The sequence below is a fragment of the Arvicanthis niloticus genome, chromosome 5, assembly GCF_011762505.2.
Source record: "Arvicanthis niloticus isolate mArvNil1 chromosome 5, mArvNil1.pat.X, whole genome shotgun sequence".
NCBI classification, from domain to species: Eukaryota; Metazoa; Chordata; class Mammalia; order Rodentia; family Muridae; genus Arvicanthis; species Arvicanthis niloticus.
In genome coordinates, this window is record NC_047662.1 from 31,093,964 (window position 1) to 31,115,762 (window position 21,799).

Consider the following 21,799-nt stretch of genomic DNA (forward strand, 5'->3'; position numbering starts at 1 on the left):
TTGGGGAAGGTGCTAGGCGGCTCCCCACCCTTTCTTTCCGGAAACACAGATTTTTGGCATTTGAAAGTGACAGGAGGCTAAAGCGAGGCGACCCAAAATATATCGCCCTGGCTCATCCCAGCAGCTGGGCACAGAATTTATTCTAAAACCTTGGGCTTTGCTGTAGGGAGGCAAGGTCAGCTTCTGGCTCAAACTTCTTGTCAGCTGTCACCTTAGACTGCAGTCATACTTACCTCGAGCAGGTTCTACAGGGGGTCCCTTAGACTGCATGGCTCCCACTGGCACAGCCTCGCTTTCCAGCCCTGGATCTCAGCCAAAGCCACTGCTACACCTCACAGTCTGGGTCTACAGACAGCTCCCCTTTGCCTAGAGTATGCCTGGCCACTGCCAAGACACCTTCTTGTCCATCAGCTCAGATGTCACCTTTCCCTCTTGCTTTCTACCTGCCTCCTTCCCTTTGTCCTCTGGTTGCCCGCACTGTGTCCCTCCCTTCCCTAAGGCCCTTCTGATATTGACCTTGGGATGTGGCCTGCACTCTGCACAGCCTCTCCCAGAACACTGAAGAAACTCAACACAGCCCTACCAGCCCGGCGCAGCGGTCAGACACGGGCTCTGGGAGTCCTCTGTCCACTGAAATCCAGCCAATTGCGTCCCTGTCCACAGGGCTTTGTTTCTCTACCTTGGACCAATGTCCATCTTGCTGCTGGCCTTGGAGCTCTGAGAGGAGGCACTGCGACTGTCTGTGGGTCCAGGGGCGTGCTGAGTGAGCATCTCCTCAGTTCCCCACTACCCCACCTTCTGGGACCCGGTGGGCAGGCATCCAGGGCAGCCCACAAGCCTGTGTGTAGAGCAGGTACTGCCCCACCCAGGCTGCTTGAGGTCCTACTCTGAACACAAGCCATCCTGGCTCCTGGTGATGACCCCACTCCCACTTTGTCTTCCAGTGGAGCATGACCGTTCCCTGGGCTACCAGGAGCCACACTGGAAGGAATTCCACTTTGACCTAACCCAGATCCCTGCTGGGGAGGCTGTCACAGCTGCTGAGTTCCGGATATACAAAGAGCCCAGCACCCATCCACTCAACACAACCCTGCACATCAGCATGTTCGAGGTGGTCCAGGAGCACTCCAACAGGTACTGTCCCTCTGCCCAGGTGCCCACCCCACCTCAGAGCCTCATGGTCTAGTGTCTGGCAAGGGTCCTGTCCAGAGGGTGCATTTCCAAGAAAGGAAAGGGAAGCCTCCTGGGAGAGGGGTCTCAGACATGAGAAAGGGGCTTGGTCTGGCACTCCTGCCCTGTCACTCTGGCTGTGGGGCCCTCACTAGGCCACAGCCCTGAGCCACTGAGCCAGTGTTCCCATCAGCACATGGACTCTAAAATGTCGAGAGTTGATTATCAGGGAAATGTGGTAGCAAAGGAGGCTCAGAGCCAAGCAGGGAAGAGAGTGGTCCCCAGCAGACACAAGGTACAGACGGCTGTGACAGCCTCCCTCAGCCCTCAGAGCCAAGCAGGGAAGAGAGTGGTCCCCAGGCAGACACAAGGTACAGACAGCTGTGACAACCTCCCTCAGCCCTTGGTTAATTGTTCTTTCATGTCCACAGGGAGTCTGACTTGTTCTTTTTGGATCTTCAGACGCTCCGGTCTGGGGACGAGGGCTGGCTGGTGCTGGACATCACAGCAGCCAGTGACCGATGGCTGCTGAACCATAACAAGGACCTGGGACTCCGCCTCTATGTGGAAACCGAGGATGGTGAGGCACCAGGACTTGGCAGGGAGCTGCCCTGGGGGTCTTGGGAGGTGGTTCCAGCAGAGGCCACCAGACTAGGACACAGAGCCCTCTCTCACCGTGGGGGTGTTGGGAGGAAGATGTTTGGCCTTTCTTAAGGACTTGGGCAGCCTGGTGAGGTCCTGGACATGGGGAGAGGTCCCCGCCAGGAATGCTTCTGGTCCTTCACACACAGCAACTGACCTCCTGAGAGCCAGGATCCTCTCCAGGGAAACAGACCTCTCTGGGCAGCAGGCCTCCTCTCTGACAGGTTCTACACTAGGAAGGAGGAGTGGGGGATCTGCACCCCAGGTTTTCTGAGCTCAGAGCCTGAGCTATGGCAGCTTTGCAGAGTTGTAACTCAGCACCACAGCCTGTCTCCTCAGACACAGGGGTTTATACTTCACTCACAGGGCATCTGGAACATTTCCTTTATGTAGGAAATGACAAACAGGAAGGACGGAAAGGACAAACAGGGCAGGAACCTGGTCTCTCTGGAGTCCAGCAAAAGACTGGAGGATAACTTGGAAGGAGAGGACAGACAGGTGGCAGGCAGGGGTCACTCTGAGTTAGAAAAAAGTGGCAAGGTGCTTGGAGAGTTTGGAGGAGTTTAACAGCAGGGGGTGACAGATGGGACTGTGGCTTTAAAAGACCCGCTAACTTCAGCCCCCTCCCTCAAGGAGGGGGATCCTGACCTGGCTCTGCCCCACCTCCACCTCTGCCCTCCCCCCCCCCGCGGGTGGGCGAGCTCTCTTGGGTACAGTGGAGCCCCGCCCTCACTGCCAGTTGTCAGCAGCATTAAACAGGGGTTTGGAGAGACAAGCCAGGCAGCAGGGATGGCCAAGGATGTCCTCAGCTGAGTAAGACCCATGGCCATCTCTGGCAATGTCCTCCTCCCTGCTCTGTGACGCAGCGCAGAGGTAATGTGAGCTGCTCTCACGAGGTGCACCTGGCCTTTCCCTCTCTGTCCCGGAGCTGGGAGCCCCGCGGCCCGTGGACGATGGCTGCGGCTCTGAGGCTTCTGGCCTGGGCCCTCCCACGCGGGGTCTCTGCCCATCGCCCACGGCCCGCGCTGCCCCACCGCCTTATCGGCCGCTATTTTACCGGCCGCAGCGGGAGTGTCCAATTCTACACCGACCCGGTGAAGGCGGTGGAGGGCATCAAGGATGGGTCAACAGTCATGCTCGGGGGCTTCGGGCTCTGCGGCATCCCCGAGAACCTGATCGGTGCGCTGAAGACCAAAGGCGTGAAGGACCTGAAGATCGTCAGCAGCAACGTGGGCGTGGACGACTTCGGCCTGGGCATCTTGCTGGCCTCCAAGCAGGTCAAGCGCATAGTGTGCTCCTACCTGGGGGAGAACGCGCTCTGCGAGCAGCTATACCTGGCGGGCGAGCTGGAACTGGAGATGACGCCGCAGGGAACACTGGCCGAGCGCATCCGTGCGGGTGGTGCGGGCCTGCCCGCCTTCTACACGCCCACGGGCTACGGCACGCTGGTGCAGGAAGGGGGCGCCCCGATCCGGTACTCGCCCGAAGGCCACCTGATTTCCCTAAGTGTGCCGCGGGAAGTACGCGAGTTCAAGGGCCGCCACTACCTGCTGGAGCACGCTATCCGCGCTGACTTCGCCCTGATCAAGGGCTGGAAGGCCGACCGCTCGGGCAACGTGATCTTCAGGGGCAGCGCGCGCAACTTCAACGTGCCCATGTGCAAGGCCGCGGACATCTCGGTGGTGGAGGTGGAGGAGATCGTGGACGTGGGTTCTTTCGCCCCGGAGGACATCCACATCCCCAACATCTACGTAAAGCGCGTGATCAAGGGGCCAAAGTTCGAGAAGCGCATCGAGCGCCTGACCACACGGGACGGCAAGCCAGCACCCGGGAGCAAAGACCGTGACCCTATTAGGAATCGCATCATCAAGCGCGCGGCTCTCGAGTTCCAGGACGGCATGTATGCCAATCTGGGCATCGGGATCCCTCTCTTGGCCAGCAACTACATCAGCCCCAAGATGACGGTCTACCTGCACAGTGAAAACGGGATCCTGGGCTTGGGCCCGTTCCCTTTGAAAAATGAGGTAGATGCTGACGTCATCAACGCAGGCAAGCAGACAGTGACGGTGATTCCCGGGGGCTGTTTCTTCGCCAGCGACGACTCTTTTGCCATGATCCGCGGCGGACACCTCCAACTGACCATGCTCGGTGCCATGCAAGTTTCCAGATATGGCGACCTGGCCAACTGGATGGTGCCAGGCAAGAAAGTGAAGGGCATGGGCGGGGCCATGGACTTGGTGTCTGGTGACAAGACCAAAGTGGTGGTCACCATGGAACACTGCACCAAGACAAAGGAGCCCAAAATCTTGGAGAAATGCACCATGCCGCTGACAGGCAAGCACTGCGTGGACCTCATCATTACCGAGAAGGCAGTGTTTGAAGTGGACCGGAGCAAGGGGCTGACCCTGGTGGAGCTGTGGGAGGGCTTGTCTTTAGATGATATCAAGGCTACCACAGCCTGTTCATTTAATGTGTCCCCCAACCTCAAGCCCATGCAGCAGATTAAAACTGAAGCTTGAGGAGCCTCCAGGGCTGATTTGCAAGTGAGGGCCAAGTGGACATTTTTAGCAGCGCCTGACCCTGGGCCACACTGGCTCTGCTGTCCTCCGGCTGCTAGATGGTATCTATCAAGAGCCATGTGATTTTAATTAAAAACCCTAACCTGAGCCTGTGTGTCCTGTCCCTAACTAAAGCTTCTGATCAAACCATTGAGACACTGGTCCCTCTATCCCGCTTTCTGTGACACTCACATACAAGGCTCCAGAGGGTTCCCTGGGAGGTCTCAACACCAGTGCTGCCCCTCATAACTGAGTCATGAAACATGGAGAAAACCGTGAGGCAGGAAGACATTCTACCCAGAGTGCACCTGGTGCCACTTTACTGCTGCCTGGAAACGCAGAACTTCGGATCCCTGAGAGGAGGAGGAACACTCCATTTTGTCCCTCTGGATTGTCTTCTTGGGCCCTTGCTTCTGTTCTTAATTTTGTTTCCCTGAATCCTGCCTGCACCCAACCTTGAGCTGCTTGTGTGTCCCTAGAAGGAAGGCAGGTGTGTTTCCTGTGAGATCAAACTTCTGGAAGATGCTTGGTGCTGGTACTCCACCTGGAAGACTCACTATGCACTAACAGTCCCAGTGTGTGTAGGAGGAAGCTGGGCCTTAGCACAGGTGGAGTCTAAAATCTACTCAGTGGCATGGATGGACTCCTACCTAGTAAAGTGCAGTCTGCACTGTTGCCTATACCACACTGGCACTCTGTTCTGGAAGTCCCGCTGGCCTGACTTCCTGACCCCAGTGTGGCAGTGCTGGGATCTGTCATTCTGAATCTGTGAGTTTGAAACTAAAGCGAGAAAAGTAAGTGTGTGTGTGTGTGTGTGTGTGTGTGTGTGTGTACACACATGCGCTCACACCCTGAGAAAGCATTCCCAACCCCCTCATGCATTTCCAGAGCTGGGAAGCCTGGTGCCCACTACTAGTTAGGGTCCCATCTAATGATGGGGGACAAGGAACAAAGCTGATAGGGTGGGTGCACTCCGGCCTCTCAGAAACAGAACTCTGGAAGGAGCAGCCTCAGTCTTTATCAGCTTCTGTCCCACCCTCACTCAGGCCTCTGCCTTGTGCTGGGCAGGGTAGGAGTCGCTCTGTCTGCAGCTGCTTGCTCCAGGCATTGGATAGTTGATGTTCAATGGGTCTTAATTTGTGACCCTGTAAAATGGGAACCTTGGCTTAGACGCACCATGGGCTCTCAGTCCAGCTCACCTTACTTTGAGAGCCTCCAAACATCCCCGGGCCCTGCACAGCAACTCCCCACTCTGGCTTTGAGGAGTTCAGCCAGGAGCTGCTCTGAAGCTTCTCTGTGTGCCCAGAAGAATCTGGAAGGTCAGTTACACAAAAGAAAAACAAATGTGGCTGAGCCAGGAGCACTGATGGCCTCTGTGGCCCATAGCTCTTGGCCACATTCCTGGGTCGCCTCACAGCTACCACATTTGTTGGTGGCAGGTGAAGTCATAGGTCAAAGGGTGAATTGAGTCTTTCAAGTGGCCGGTGAACTGCTGGTGTGGAGCCCAGCTGTGTGAAGGCTCACCTTTGAGTGGACTGTCCTCAACAGGCAGACGGTGGCCCTGACCTCCATGTCTATGGAAGAGTCGGGTAAAGCGCAAGTCCTGCAAACAGACGAGTGTGTGTGCACATGTGAGTGCGGTTTGTGTCATTGTGGTTTTGTGTTGGGGATTGGACCTAAGGCTTCGTGCTTACCAGGCAGGTGCTCTGCTACTGAGCTGTGGGCTCAGCCCTTTGTGTTCTTGTACACTTCATCCAGTACTGGTGGGAACACACTTCATCCAGTACTGGTGGGAACACACTTCATCCAGTGCTGGTGGGAACACACTTCATCCAGTGCTGGTGGGAACACACTTCATCCAGTACTGGTGGTAGAACCCAGGGCCTGGAACAAGAACTCTTTCTCTGAGCCACCTCAGTGTCTGAGAGTTTATATGTGCACATACATGCGTGTATGTGTGCATTGGTGCTTGTAACAAGTCAGCTGAACATTAATATGTGTTATTAATATGTAATGTGTTATTAATATGTAATGTGAGCATAGCTGGGCTTTGGTGTGCAGAATTTCACACAGGCAAAGGGGAAATGGTTCTGTGTCCCATTATGACACCAGAAGGGAACTTGACTGCAGATGGGAGGTGAAATCCCCCCAAAGCGAGCTGCTGCATGAGCGTGGGCATTCAGGAGACCGATTTTGTGGTTATTATACTGTTTGACTGGATAGGTTTTAAATAGTGTTTTATATTTATTATTTGAAAATTTCATACATGTATACAATGCTTTTTGATCATATCCATCCACTACCACCTACTTCTCCTTCCTCTAATGCTTTCCTGTTTGCTTCCCTTTTTTTTTTTTTTTTTTTTTTTTTTTTTTTTTTTTTTTTGGTTTTTTGAGACAGGTTTCTCTGTGTAGCCCTGGCTGTCCTGAACTCACTCTGTAGACCAGGCTGGCCTCGAACTCAGAAATCCGCCTGCCTCTGCCTCCCAAGTGCTGGGATTAAAGGCGGCTGCTTCCCTTTCTTCTTATTGGTTATTACCCAAGTCCAGTCTCTGCGCCCCATCTACATGTAGATGTGGGGCCATCCTTTGGCATGGAGACAACCTACTAGCAACTAGATCTGTGTGGTGTTTTGTTTTGTTTTTTAAAGCAGGACTTCCTGTAGGCTATGCTGGCCTCCAGCTCAGTGTGTAATAGAAGATGACTGAACACTCCTGCTTCCCATCTTCCTGCCTTTACCTTCTGAGTGTGGGCGGGGTCACCACGTCAGCGTAATAGAGTGCTTCTGGATTTTAGAAGGACAGGGGACACAGGCAGAGTCCACCAGCAAAGCCAGAGCTGGTGGTGTAGATTGTTCTCCTGTGTTTACTGTGGAGGCATCTGCTGTCCTTAGTGGATCTGGGATGAAATCCCCCTGTATAGGTTCCATTCTTCCTGTGGACAGGGTCTTCCCCTGGTCTGTCTCCCTGAAGCCCTCGCCTTTTTCTGAAGCCCTTGGCTGGCCTAGTGAGCACAGACTTGGCACTGGGATGAGCAGGATATGAACTGACTCGACTTTGTGACTGCTCTGACTTCTGTCTGTGTCCTGCCTGGGGCCTTGGTTGTAGGAATCAGAGAGGCAGTGAATGCCCCACCGTTGGATGAACAAACTTGCCATGCTGGGATAGTAAGCCCAAGGTTTGTCCTTGCAGAGGCTGCCCTAACCCGGTGTGCCATGAACCACACCCTCTAATCCCCAGAAAGTACAGCCCAATGGGACCAGGGTGTTTGTTAGATCACTGGCCAAGGGAGCCCCTGACTTGAGCATCACACCAGCAGTGGGCTCTGCTAATCTCGGAATGACTGTGACCTGCGTTCCACAAAGAGTAAAATATGGACTGTTAATCCCAGCACTTAGGAGGCAGAGTCAGATCTCTGTGAGTTCAAGGCCAGCCTGATCTACAAAGTATGTTCCAGGACAGCCAGGGATACACGGAGAAACCCTGTTTTGAAACTGCTCCCGTCCCCTACCCTCTACCCGACCCCCAAAAAGAAATATAGGGTTATAGTGAGGACCGACTGAGGAAATTAGGGGTGAAATCCTGACTCCTGTCAAATGTTTCTCAAGTCTATTAAGTTATCACCAGCAGGGATGCCTGTGGCTACAGAGGTCCCTGTCCCTACCACCTTAGACCTGCTGGCCAGAATGCTTAGATTGGGTTTTGGATAAGGACACATGTTCATAGGTGCCATGCCACCACCAACAAGTCAGCTCTCCTTCTGCCTCTGTCTCCCAGGGCACAGCATGGATCCTGGCCTGGCTGGCCTGCTTGGACAACAAGCACCACGCTCCAGACAGCCTTTCATGGTCACCTTCTTCAGGGCCAGCTCAAGTCCTGTGCGGACCCCTCGGGCAGTGAGGCCACTGAAGAGGAGGCAGCCAAAGAAAACAAACGAGCTCCCACACCCCAACAGACTCCCAGGGATCTTTGGTGAGGGTGGGGCTGAGCCTCATCAGAGGCCTCTTTACAACGTGGTAGGCTTCCAATAGATCTGATTCAAGACCCTTGATCTCTGGGCTGTCCCTGTCTGAGAGGGAGGGCTGCAGTTGAGAGTCTGCAGAGGAAAGCAGAAGTGTGCGTGCCCTAGGGTCCTGTTGGGGCGTTCACTGGAGTGTCTGGAGGCCTCCCAGGCAGCAAGGTGAGAGATCTTGCTGAACACAGCCATAGCCTGTGCTGATGGAGCCAGAAAAGGGCTGTTGAGCTGGGTCACGGCATGAGCAGGGATCCAGAAGTGGACCTTGTGATTCCAGTGGTTTAAGTTTCCTATTGTCCTTCGTTATAAATGTGTCTGTCACATCACCACGGGGAGTACCCATGGCCACTCTGTAGGGCAGGACACCTGAATAAACTGTGCCTTCTTGTCCCTGCAGATGACAGCCACGGTTCCCGCGGCAGAGAGGTTTGCCGCAGGCATGAGCTCTACGTCAGCTTCCGTGACCTCGGCTGGCTGGTAATTTCTGCCTTTCCTCTGCCTGATACCTGCAGACCCTGGTGTCTCCAGGGTGGGGGTGGAGCTACTGTGCCTTTAATGTGTATAAAAGCCATGAAAATGAGTCCGCCCACTCAGCCCAGTAAGCCGGCAGCACTCCAACAGGGAAACCGAGGCTGGGTGGGCGGGGCCTCTGGGCTCTTCCTGCTCCAGCTGCTGCAGAAGACGTAGGGGCAGCTGTGGAGGAGACAGCAGAGGGGGTGAGGAGTGAAGGGCAGAGCTGGGGTCCAGCCTCACTTGCTGAGGTGAGGGTCACTGAGGGGATGAGGGTACACAGCTTCAGGTCATCCAATGATAGGTGCTATGCTGATGGTCTATGGAAGAAAACATTGATGATACCCCCATTTCCCACCCACAGGACTGGGTCATCGCCCCCCAGGGCTACTCTGCCTACTACTGTGAGGGGGAGTGTGCTTTTCCACTGGACTCCTGTATGAATGCCACCAACCATGCCATCTTGCAGTCTCTGGTCAGTATCACAGTGGCCTGCTGTAACAGGTGGGACCGGGACAAGGAGTGGTAAGAACAGTAACAAAGAGGAACTTTTCAGACTCAGCTAGCGTTTGATTCCTGAACCTCAGGAAGAATTGTTGCTACGTGGGCATCGATGGGCAGACAGCAGGGCACACATGCACAGCGCATGCACAACAGGGAGCCTGCAGACCTGTATAGGACCCAGATTGACATACCACAGCCCCTGTGACCACACTGAGGCACACATACAACACACGGGCATCCCACAGGGGCCTGTGTGACCTCAGTGCACAAGTGAAAAATGGATACAGTGGATCTGACGTTCCTGGTGTGCACATATGCCCATCTGCCCTGCCTGGCATGTATGCCCATCCGCCCTGCCTGGCATGTATGCCCATCCACCCTGCCTGGCATGTATGCCCATCCGCCCTGCCTGGCATGTATGCCCATCCGCCCTGCCTGGCATGTATGCCCATCCGCCCTGCCTGGCATGTATGCCCATCTGCCCTGCCTGGCATGTATGTTCATCCGCCCTGCCTGGCAGATAGGCCTCCCTTGTCTCTGTTCTTCTGGGCCTTGGTCATTCCTAATGTCTTCCCCTCTTATATCCCAGGCTAGATTAAGACTCAGTATGTAACTAAGGATGACTTTGAACTTCTGCTCCCCCCACCTCTGGTTCAGAGTACTGGGATTATTTGTGTGTAATATTATGCCCAGTTTATGTGATGCTGTGGGTCAAATCTGAGGCTTTCTGCACACTAAACAGGCTCACAGCCAACTGAGATCTACCCAGAACTCCACCCCTGCTGCTGTTTCTGACCTCACCTCTTTCCTGACTGGTCTCTTGGTGTAAAACTGTTAAGCCTTAGATTCCGGGCCATTTTCAGTTAGGAAGCAGGGTCTAACAGAAGCCACACTGACTGCAGCCTGTATTGAAAGGCTTGTGCTTGCTGACTCTGGTCAGGAACTTTTTTCCTGATGTCCTAGGGTTCTGGTGTCCCATAGCTTTGGGTTTATCTAGCAAGAGGCTGTGCCAAGTGATGCCCCAGAGTGAGCGTCATGAACTAAAAGGAGCTGCCTTGAGCTGATGCTAAGGCATCACTGTGTCCGCTGGCATTTGCTGGGCAACTGGAGCCACGATCCTGGGAGGAGCAGCTCAGGGCGTCAGTGAGATATGCAGTCACTAGTTCCCAAGTAAGGGAGATCTCTGGTATAAGTGTACCTGTGTCTCCTGGTCTTGTCTCCTCCCCACTTTGCTCTGGCCTCTGTTCCCCCATTGACAATGGCTTGGCTAAAGTAAGTGACCTGGCCCAGCAGCAGACAGGACAACCTCTGTCCCCTGGGGAGGCTGTGGTAAGCACATAAGCAAAGCAACAGTGAGCAAGAGAAGCATGTGTTCTAGTGGAAAGCTGCTCACTGGTGATGGGGGGCCTGGTTTACACTTCAGCATCAGGAGCATCCGGATCAGCAATGGAAAGAAACCAGCCGGGGCAGCGGTGGCACACACCTTTAATCTCTGCTCCCAGGAGGTACAGGTCTACAGAGTGAGTTCCAGGATATCCAGGGCTACACAGAGAAACCCTGCCTTGAAATCCACCCCTGCTCCCAGTCAGGTCTACATAGCAAGTTCCAGGACAGCCAGGGCTACATAGTGAGACCTTGTCTCAAAACAACAACAACAGGACACAGATGGCCCCATGCAAACTATGAACTTTGTGGCTGCTGAGTGAGTGAAAGGTTGTTCTCCACAGCATCACTTGATGAAGCCAAGGGTTGTGGCAAGTGTAAGAAGGAGGTGTCCTATGGTATCAACACCCCTCTCTCCAATGTCCCATCGCAGAGATGGCCCCTTCTAGATCCCAGCCATTTCAGCCATGCTCCTCCCCCAACACAGGCACACTTAACAGCTAGCATCTCCTAGCTATGTCACGTGAGGTTGTCCATGGAGAGGTGTAGAGCAGCTGCCCCCCAGGTCCCAGTCTGGCTATATGTCGCCCCGGAGGGCTATCCTCCCTCCATGACCTCAGTGAAGCTGCTTCCCCATACTAACCCAGTCATAGCTGGGCTGCAGTACAAAGCCTGTGGGAAGAGGATGCCCCATCAGACTGCTTCCTGTAGACCTCACTCCCAGGACTAGGGAAGCCTAGTGGAGGCTCTGGACATCTGTACACACACACACACACACACACACACACACACACACACGGAGGAGGTAGGTTCTTGTTCCCTCCAGCCTCCCCTCTGGTGAGGACCCTGAGAAGAGTCCGGTTTGAACTTTACCTGGTCCTGTCAGGTCTCAGAATGAGCTTGTCTCCAGGTTGAAAACAGTTACTCACTGAGCCTTTCAGGGGGACAAAAGCTGCTTTAGAGATGGGTTTATGGACTAGCACCTGCTTCAAACGCAGTAGCACTGAGATGGCCAGTGTGAGCCCGTGAACTCTCTATTGGTTCCCTACAAAGACAGCCTTGTCTCAGAAGTTATGAGGCTGAGCTTCTGTGTCCATTATAACTCACTTTGTGAGCCTCTCTCTCTCTCTCTCTCTCTCTCTCTCTCTCTCTCACACACACACACACACACACACACACACACACACACACACACACACTGCTCTATACCTGTTAAGAATATAGTTGAACACAGAATATAGTCGAGGACCCCAGAAGAGGTCCTCATGGGCACCCAGGGCTAAGGGTTGCCCGTGTCTGGGCAGAACTGGACATAACTGTGGGCCAGGAGCTGAGAATGTGCAAGGCCATGTGTGTTAGGGTTTCCAAGCTGGGTGCCTGGCCTGTACTCTGAGGTTAGTGGGAAGGACAAATTCCAACGAGGGACCTACTCTAGTCAAGGGTGGGCAGTGGCACTGGTGGTGAGGGGCTCAGACCTTCTGGAAAGGTAGCAAGTGAGGCCTGAGTCTTTGCTGGGTAGTTCTTTGAAGAGGACACCAGGTTTACACCCTTGCCCGCATCCCCTCCCTCCCTGCCAGGTGCACCTGATGAAGCCAGATGTTGTCCCCAAGGCGTGCTGTGCACCCACCAAACTGAGTGCCACCTCTGTGCTCTACTATGACAGCAGCAACAACGTCATCCTGAGGAAGCACCGCAACATGGTGGTCAAGGCCTGTGGCTGCCACTGAGGCCCTGCCCAACACCCTGCTTCTACTGCCTTACCGTTGGCTCAGGCCCCTCTCCAGAGGCAGGAAACCCTCCTATGTTATCATAGCTCAGACAGGGGCAACGGGAGGCCCTTACTTCCCCTGGCCACTTCCTGCTAAAATTTTGGTCCTTTCCCAGCTCCTCTGTCCTCTTCATGGGATTTGTGGCCTACCGCCCTCCCCTCTCCATCCTCCTACCCAAGCTGAGACTGAGTGTGCACAGCATCCCAGAGCTGTGCTGACTGAGAGATCTGGGGTCAGCACTGAAGGCCCACATGAGCAAGACTGGTCCTTGGCCATCCTCAGCCCACCGTGGCAAACTCTGGATGGTCTAAGAAGACTCTGGAATTTGAAACTGGCTGATCTGGGCTCTGCACCATTCATTAAGGTGGTCGGGGCATCTTTAAATATAACGGACACATACTCTTAGATTGGTGCATTGCTTGAGATCAGAGCTAGCTTGTTAGAAACTAATCAGAGCCAGCACTAGAGAGGCAGAGACAGGAGGATCTCGGTGAGTTCAAGGCCACATAGGGACACCCCGTGGGGTGGAGAGAGAAAAGAGAAAAAAAAAAAAGAACCATCTGGCTAGTTTACAGTAAAGGTGGGAGAGACATTTCACGATGTGTGTCCTAGGCCTGACCTTTCTGCCTGTAAGCAAAGGACCCTGGGAGTTTCCAGTTCACTCTACCACTGCCGCTGTGCTGACCAGCTTGAGGCTGGGCATCGAGACAAAATGAACCCTTAGCAGAAGCAAAAACACAACTGAAGAGGCTGGTCCAGGCTGGCACATGATAGGTGCTACCTCTTCTACTAGCTGATGGCCTGCACCTGTGATCTCCCTCCAAATGTCCCATGATGCACCTGGACAGGCCCTCCACATACATCCTCAGCACAGACCTGCAGATGGCCACTCAACTACGCAGAGGAAAGGACCTGGCTTTCCTCTTTCTCTAAGAAGAGCAATCTATCCCACCAGGGCACAGTGACAGCCCTCCAGCCAGGCGTGGGGCAAAGGGGAGGGATGTCGACGTTTGCTTATGTCTGGGAACTAAGAACAGGTTGGTCACCAAGCTGGCGTCACCCTGGGGGCCCAGCAGCTCTATCCTGTTTCTGGGACCTGTGAGTCAAAGAAAAGGCCCCTGTCCCAGGGGACTGACAGGTGGTAATTAGGCTGAGTTGGGTGGGGAGGCTTGGAACCCACTGTTCTCCTTGGGGCAGCTGCTGGGAGCTGGAGTGTTTATTTGATTTCTGACTTACTAAGCCTGTAATTTACCTGCGGGAACAGAGTCCAGCTGCCCAAACTGTGTCATTAAGAGCAGGTCCTGGACTCATCCCCATCTAGAGACACACCCAGCGGAGGTGGACCCACCCAGGTGCTCAGGGATGCACTTCCGTGGGGTTCATATGCTCTACCCCTGGTTGGGCCCCAGGGATGGCAGGGCTAGCATCCAGAATGAGGCTGGGGCCTTGCTGCAGGACAGCAATCTTGGCCCCACCACCCCCAGCCTGGGAAGGTTTCCTGTGTGAAGCTAGAGAAGGGGACCCTTCTATGTACACACACACACACACACACACACACACACACACAAAAATGGGTCCAGAATATCTGGAAGATGGTGAATTTCCCAAAAGCTTCAAGTTTCTAGGGGCCGGAGAGATGGTTCAACAGTTAAGAGCGCTGGCTGCTCTTCCGGAGGACCAGGATTTGATTCCAGCACCCACATGGCAGCTCACAACTGTCTGTAACTGATCCATTTCCAGAGGATCCAGTGCTCTCCTCTGGCTTCCAGTGGTTCCTACATGTATGTGCACAGACATACATGCAAGCAAAATACTCATATAAATAAAAATAAAAGTAAGCCTTAAAAAAAAAAAAAAAAAAAAACTTTGGGCCTCAGAGGCTGGCTGGGATTGCACAAGGCATTAGCCTGAATGTCAGGACCCTGACTTGCTTAGTATCTGGACAAATTACTGTTCTTATCCAACCTAAATACCCTAACTGTAGCATGAAGTTGTCTTTCTGTTATTGTAACAAAATACCGGAGACAATCCATTTGACACAGGAAAAGGTTTATTGTGACTGACAGTTTCGACGGTCTGTGGTTAGCTGGCCCTGCTGCTTTTGGCTGGTGGTGAGACAACACATTGTGGTAGACAGGAAGCAGAAGAAAAGGAAAAGAGCTGTCTGATCCCAGACTGCATCCCATGGCCAGAAACTTCCTCCTTCATGGCAGCTGTCTCCAGCACCACTCCTGGGACTAAGCCTCAAATACACAGGCTGTTGGGGACATTCTTTTCATCAGGAACAGTGGTTTTTGTCTTTATTGTTGTTGTTGCTGTTGTTGTTGTTCCAAGGCTCTTCCCACCAGGAAGACTGCTTGCCTCCCTGACCATCTCTCAAAGGCATAGCCATGGGACTCACAAGCTTATCCAACAGCTCTCCCAGCTGAAGCAGTGGATAGAGCTTTCAATGTTTGTGCCCAGCATGGAGCTGTGTGTGTGTGTGTGTGTGTGTGTGTGTGTGTGTGTGTGTGTGTGTGATGAGTATTTGGGAGATTCAGCCTCTCTACTTCCAGGGTGCTGGGCAGGAACACAGGGAGACTGTGGGACTTCCTCTCACAGCAAAGCAAATGCCTGTCAGTCACAGCCTCCTTCAACTCAGACAGACAGACAGACAGACAGACAGACAGCTGGTCACAGATGACACCAACTGAAAAGGTCTTAGAGAAGAGAGATGTGCAGCACCTGGGTGTCAGCGTTGTCTCAAAGACCATTTGGGTTTCTGGTGATCTCTGACCACTTAGGTTACACGTTAGAAGCAAAGGTGACCATCACTGAAGGCCCCCGAGGGCAATAAGAAAGCACCACAGGACACAAAGGCACTGTGGGACCATTTTGTGTGGGAGGACCGACCCTCATGACATCACAACTGCAGCATAGCATATCTGGATGTCAGCTGGGTACAGTGCTGTTCCTGTGCCCAGATACAGGAAAGTGGGGGACCCACCAGAGAAACTCCTTACAGTTTACATGAAGAGAGGCAGAGAGCACAGGTTTGGAGCAGAGTAGAGCAGAGCTGCTGGCTCAGAGGTGTTCACACAATACCCAGCACCGTCTGCCTTTGAAGCTGTGGGAAGTAAATAGTATCTCATTTTAAATGGACTTGGCAGTAAGGCCCTGGCCCACCTTCCTAGAAATGCCGGCCTTCTCCCAAAATGTACCCTGTGCTGCTGTATTGACAACAAAGTTATGTTTACCCCAAAATATCTCAGAGTGATGGGCAGTCCTACACTCTGCCTGCTTATGAGAAGGACCAGACTGTAGCCCTGGGGTCTCTGTCATGAAGAGATGGCAGTTGTGGCCCTAACGTGTAGCCCTCCTGCATCTTGCTAGTGGACATGTGCACACTGTCCTCATGGAAGTGAAGGGACTTACAGTTCCTTTTTTTATTAGGAGATAAAGCTTGAGCAGATATTTGGCATTTAAAACAATTCTTCGTTTACAAAACATTACATATAATGTAAAAAAAAATTAGTTCATTTAAAACATAAAACTTAAAGAATAGACTACAAATCCCATAATTCCACTGCCTGGATAACCAGGGTTAATAATTCTCCCAGTCTCTTCACAGCACCTATATACACATATCCACACAGGATTTGTGGGTAGCTTACAAAGTTAGGGTGAAACTGTACACTGCTGGTGAATTAATTGGTTTATTCGATATATAATGGACTTGGAAATTTTACAATATTAAATATTCTCAAATTTTGAAAACAAATTCTAGCAGCAGTCTTGCCTTGATTTCTGCTTCTTCCCCACAAGGCGGGCTGCTCAGTGGACAGCAGGTGCCCTGGCCCCCACTGGGCGTGGTCTCAAGGTTGGCTACAAGCCCAGGAACTCTGAGGCCAGCCCTGTCCCCAAGCATTTGACACAAGTAGAGTTACAGCAGGATTCTGCAGATGACACCTGGTGATAACACAAGGCAGGTGCCTCACTTCTTAGGCTCAGGAAGCTTCAGAATATAAGGATCACAAAGAGGCCAGTGGCAAAACCTTGGAGAAGCCACCGAATGACCCCTGTCTCTTAGTCCTGCTTCCCCAGGATAATCAGGGAAGCCCCAGACAAAGTCCATACCTCCTCACCCTAGTTTCATTGTTTGACAAGGCTGTACAACCGTTTTTCCTGGGGTCCTGGGTCTAGCCTGCTTTACCTGGCCACATCACCTTAGAGTCAGCCATGGCAGAGGCCTTCATACTTGTCCTCTCTCTTGAACCTCATACGAGCCCACAGTAACTGGCATCACCTGGACTCACAGCTGCCCATCCTGACCACGGTAACTGACCAGCCACAGGAGAAACATTGTTTTGAGGAGCCAGGTTGAGCCAGGTGGTGGTGGCACACACCTCAAGAGGCACTCTAGAGGCAGAGGCAAGAAGGGCTCCGAGTTCAAGGCCAGCTACACAGCAAGTTCCAAGACAGCCCAAGGTGACACAGTGAAACCCTGTCTCAACAAACAAAAGCCCAGTCTCTGCCAAGCCAGGGGCAGCAGGTTTCTCTCCTCGCCTCCAGGTTTATCCTGAGCGTGACCCCAAATGAAAACACATCCCGAGAGCAATAGCCCCACCCTCAGGTTCTAGATTTCCAAACAGGCACAGCAGCAGATGAGGGCGGGGTTTCCTGGTGGCGGATGAGGTTGAGCCTCTACACACATGAAATTCCGAGAGGGGCATGGCTGGCCAAAATCAGGTGTAGGGAGTGAGGCCAGCCTACTGTAGGCTACTATTTCCAGGCAGGACTTGGGAGGGGTAGCATAGGAACCAAATCTGGTTTGCGTGTTTCACCAGTTCCAAATAGGACCTGGCAAAAGAAGGGCCCTGGCTACCCTGTGGAGAAAAATTCTGGTGTGGGTCAGTGGGTGAGTGAGATGTGAGACTGACTATAGACATTCATGAGACACAGCACCAGTGTGTGAGGGCAGAAACTGGCCTGTCAGCCTGGTAGCCTGCCAGGTAGCAGGAGAACAAAGGTGCTCCTGCCCACTTTTGATTTCAACCTTTCTGCACTGAGCTCTTAGATGTCTCCTTAAGGTCTCAGCAGCAGGAGGAACAGGACTGTCCCAGCAGCCACCTCTGGGACTTAGCTAGAGGTCATTACAAAAACCAAGGTTTATTTATCAAAAACAAACAACACAAACTTCCCAGAAGCCTTAGGTGGCCCAAGACAGCTTGTGGCAGCCCATGTCTGGGAGAGCCAGTGGCTAGGCACAGCTGCTCATGGTAAGGAGGGGACACCTGGAGTGGCTCCCAGGCCCCAGCCACACCTGAGAAGTGCCCAGAGCGAGCCAAGCCAGGCAGCACTTCAGAAGAACTGTTCTTGAGCAAGCTGAAGGATTCAGGCCGTATGGGCTTGCTTCACACCGCTACTCCTGAAGCTAGCGCCTCCTTCCTGAGTTCACATGGTCAAAAGCAGAGGTGAACAGGAGCACAGCCCCCTCAGCTGTCCTCCCTCCAGGCAGCAATGACCTTCTGCTTTGACTTATCCCTGCTGCTCTGGGCCTTCACAGGCAGAGCAGAGAAATCGGGTGACAGAGAAGGAACACAGGAAGAGCTGACTCAGGAATCCCACACACGCACCTGGAACTCCACCACAGAGTGCTTTCTCCAGACCCTGCACAAGGATTATAGCCAGGGCAGGGGCAGGTGACATCCTCAATCTGCTACAAGACAGCTGGGCCTTCCGACTGTTCCAAACACCTGAGCTCACCATACAGCCGGGCTGATTTGCTCAAGTCGGGAAGAACTGGAAACCATGTGTGTTTGGGCCAGGTTGGCCTTGGAGGGGTCTGAGAGAAACAAGCATGGGCTCCCTTCACTCTGCTGTCAGCCCTTAAAGTGTGTCTGCACAGACTGTCAACAGCCGCTGCAGGCTGGCTCAGCCTCTCAGATGCCTTAGCCTTATGGATGAGCTACCTGGTCCTTCCTCACTGTTGAACCAGATTAATGAGAGTTGTTTTGATCTTTTAACATCAGCTTCTCTTCTCATTCAGCAAAATACTAGCTATGTGGTAATGAGAACTCCTGTTGAGGTTCTAACCCTGGGGAAACTCATAACCTAGTGGGAAAAGTCACCCAAATGATGACTGTAGACAACCCCGGGGGAGGGGGGGTTCTCACGGCAAGCATGAGGATCGGAGTTTGAATCCCCAGCACCCATGCCTGCAACCTCAGCACTGGGGGTCGGGGAGACGGGCAGCTCCGAGAGCCTGATGCCCAGCCAGCCTGGTTGAAATGTTGAGCTTTCATTTCAGTGAGAGACGCTGCTCAAGCCACCAGACATCCTTCTCTGGCCTCAGAAAGCTGGAGGATCAGACTATGAGACCATTCTCAGCTACATAGTGAGTTTGAAACCAGCCTGGGCTACATGAGATTTTCTTAACTGAAAGAGAGTGAATTTAAGACATGGAGGTCAGCCGGGCGGTGGTGGCACACGCCTTTAATCCCAGCACTTGGGAGGCAGAGGCAGGCGGATTTCTGAGTTCGAGGTCAGCCTGGTCTACAGAGTGAGTTCCAGGACAGTCAGGACTACACAGAGAAACCCTGTCTGGAAAAAAAAAACAAAACTCCAGAGTTGTGCTCTGACTTCCATATAGGCATCACACACACACACACACACACACACACACACACACACACACACACGACAATTAATAATAATAATAATAATATATATATATATATATATATATATATATATATATATATTTGGTTTTTTGAGACATGGTTTTTCTGTGTAGCTCTGACTATTCTTGAACTCTTTCTGTAGACCAAGCTAGCCTCAGACTCAAAGATCCTCCTGCCTTCGCCTTCTGAGTGCTAGGATTAAAGGCATGCACCACCACCACCCAGCTGAAAAAAATATTTTTAAAAAATTTAAAAAATGAGGGGGGGGGGTAATGATCTGTCCAGGCATGATAGCACTTGCCTATAATCCCAAGACTTGGAAGAAGAGGCAGGATGGCAAATTCATAGCCAGCCTGGGCTATACAGTGAGTTCCAAGCTAGCCAGAGCTACAGAGTAAGCGCCTGTGTAAGCAACAACAAAAAAATTGCTTCTGACCAAACTACCAAGAGGTAGAGGCCATCCTGGAGACAGAAAGAGTACCTTGGAGGATTGTGTGGTAAGGGTCAGAGGTGAGGAGCCAGCTGGGTCCAGATGGATGCCAAGAATGAGCCCCAAGCCTCTGAGCAGCAAGCTGGCTAGGTGGTAGTGTCTACTAAAACTGGAAGTGGGAGGGAAGGAAGGAAGGAGGGAGGGAAAAAAGGAAGAAAGGAGGACTGGGGTGGCTTTGATCTGAGAAGTCTAAAGGGTCTGTGTAGGAGCCACTGAAGACCACAAGCATCTGGACAAGAGCAGGAAGGTATGTCGTCATCAGATGGAAGACTCAACTGAGAGACAAGTTCAACACAGCCGAGGAAGTTTTATGGGGCAGGACAGAGGCTCTCAGCGGAGTAGTGCTGCCCTCTAGAGGCCGCTTGGAAAACTGCCTTCATGGTATGTCATAATCTTTGGCCAAACTAACAAGCTTGACCCTGTCTTAAAAACCAACTAACCAAAAACAAAACCAGGAATGGAGGCAGATCATTGTAGCACCAGAAATTAAGAGATAAAAAGTGGGATAACCAGGAGTTCAAGGCTATTCTGTGCTCCAGAGTGAGTTTCTGACCAGCCTGGGCTATATGAGATCATGTCTCCAAAAAACAATAGCTAGGGTGATACATACCTTTAATCTCAGCACTCTGCAGACAGAGGCAGGCAGATCTCTGTGAGTTCAAGGCCAGCCTAGTCTACATCTAGGAATACACAGTGAAATCTTAATCTTAAAAAAATGATAACAAATTTTAATTACAAGCTGGTGGTGGCTCACAACTTTAATCTTAGTACTTGAGAGGCAGAGGCAGGCAGATCTCTGAGTTTGAGGCCAGCCTGATCTACAGAGTAATTTCTAGGACAGCCAGGCTACAAAGAGAAACCCTATCTCAAAACAACCAAACCAAAAAAAAGTTTTATTACATTAAAAACAAGTTTTAATATTTTTAAAAAGATTTTATTTTATGTATATGAGTACCCCGTTGCTGTCTTCACACAGACCAGAACAGGACATCAGATCCTATTACAGATGGCTGTGAGCCACCATGTGGTTGCTGGGAATTGAACTCAGGACCTCTGGAAGAGCAGCCAGCACTCTTAACCTCTGACCCATCTCTCCATCCCCTAAAAACAAGTCTTTACACAGCATAAATAAATTATAAACAAAGTAAAAGAATAAAAACCATGGCCTGATAAACCAGGAGAAATGTCTGTGTGCCTCAGATATCACACAAGACTTAATACCCAAAGACATGCAGGATCTAGGATTAAACAGTTGGCTCACTGGTGGTGCGTCTGTGTATACAGCATGCCTGCTGGCTTCAGTGCCCAGCTCCAACATGGGGGCAACTGCTGGGAAGGGGCTGGAGAGATGGCTCAGCAGGTAAGAACACAAAACACAGTTCCTGAGGATTGAGTTTGATTCCCAGCACCCATATCAGATGACTCAAAGCCACCTGTAATCCCAGCACCACTGGGATCAGATACCACTGGCCTGTGGAGGCATCTGCTCTCGCTTGCTTCCATAAACACACACACACGCACGCGCGCGCACACACACACACACACACACACACACACACACACACTATAAAATAAAATAAAGTTTTAATTAGAAAGATGGTGATGGCATACTGGCTTAGGTAGGGCTTTATTACTGTGAAGAGACACCATGACCAAGGCAACTCATATAAAGGAAAACATTTAATTGAGGCTGGCTTACAGTTTCAGAGGTTTAGTCCATTGTCATCACGGCTAAAAGCATGGCAGTGTGCAGGCAGACATGGTGCTGGGGGAGACAAGAGTTCTACATCTTGATCCAAAGTCAGCAAGGAGGAAATTGGACTCTACACCAGACAGAGCTTAAGCACAGGAGACTTCAAAGCCCTCCCCACAATGACACACTTCCTCCAGCAAGGCCACACCTCCTCCAAGGCCACACCTCCCCCACAGTGACACACTTCCTCCAACAAGGCCACACCTCCTCCAACAAGGCTATAGCTCCTAATAATGCCATTCCCCATGGGCATTCAAACACATCAGTATTTGGGGATCAAACCTGTTCAAACCATCACATATACCTAAAATACTTGAGAGGCTGAGGCAGGAAGATTCCTGCTAG

The 21,799-nt window shown here is 52.1% G+C and overlaps 2 protein-coding genes across 2 annotated transcripts in view; both read left to right on the top strand.

Annotated features, from left to right (window-relative positions):
• The window catches only part of Bmp8a (bone morphogenetic protein 8a), a 29,690-nt gene extending 14,856 nt beyond the window's left edge, over positions 1–14,834 (top strand). The window contains exons 2-7 of the mRNA XM_034503116.2: positions 945–1,134; positions 1,602–1,750; positions 8,146–8,340; positions 8,781–8,860; positions 9,258–9,368; positions 12,358–14,834. Coding sequence (XP_034359007.1) covers positions 945–1,134; positions 1,602–1,750; positions 8,146–8,340; positions 8,781–8,860; positions 9,258–9,368; positions 12,358–12,507 — 875 coding nt within the window. The 3' untranslated portion in view covers positions 12,508–14,834. The remainder of the gene's footprint in view (positions 1–944; positions 1,135–1,601; positions 1,751–8,145; positions 8,341–8,780; positions 8,861–9,257; positions 9,369–12,357) is intronic.
• Positions 1,846–4,478, top strand: LOC117709040 (succinyl-CoA:3-ketoacid coenzyme A transferase 2A, mitochondrial). The gene has a single exon (XM_034503115.2). The coding sequence runs from the start codon at positions 2,766–2,768 to the stop codon at positions 4,329–4,331; it is 1,566 nt and encodes a 521-aa protein (XP_034359006.1). The 5' UTR covers positions 1,846–2,765; the 3' UTR covers positions 4,332–4,478.
• Positions 14,835–21,799: the final 6,965 nt, after the last annotated feature.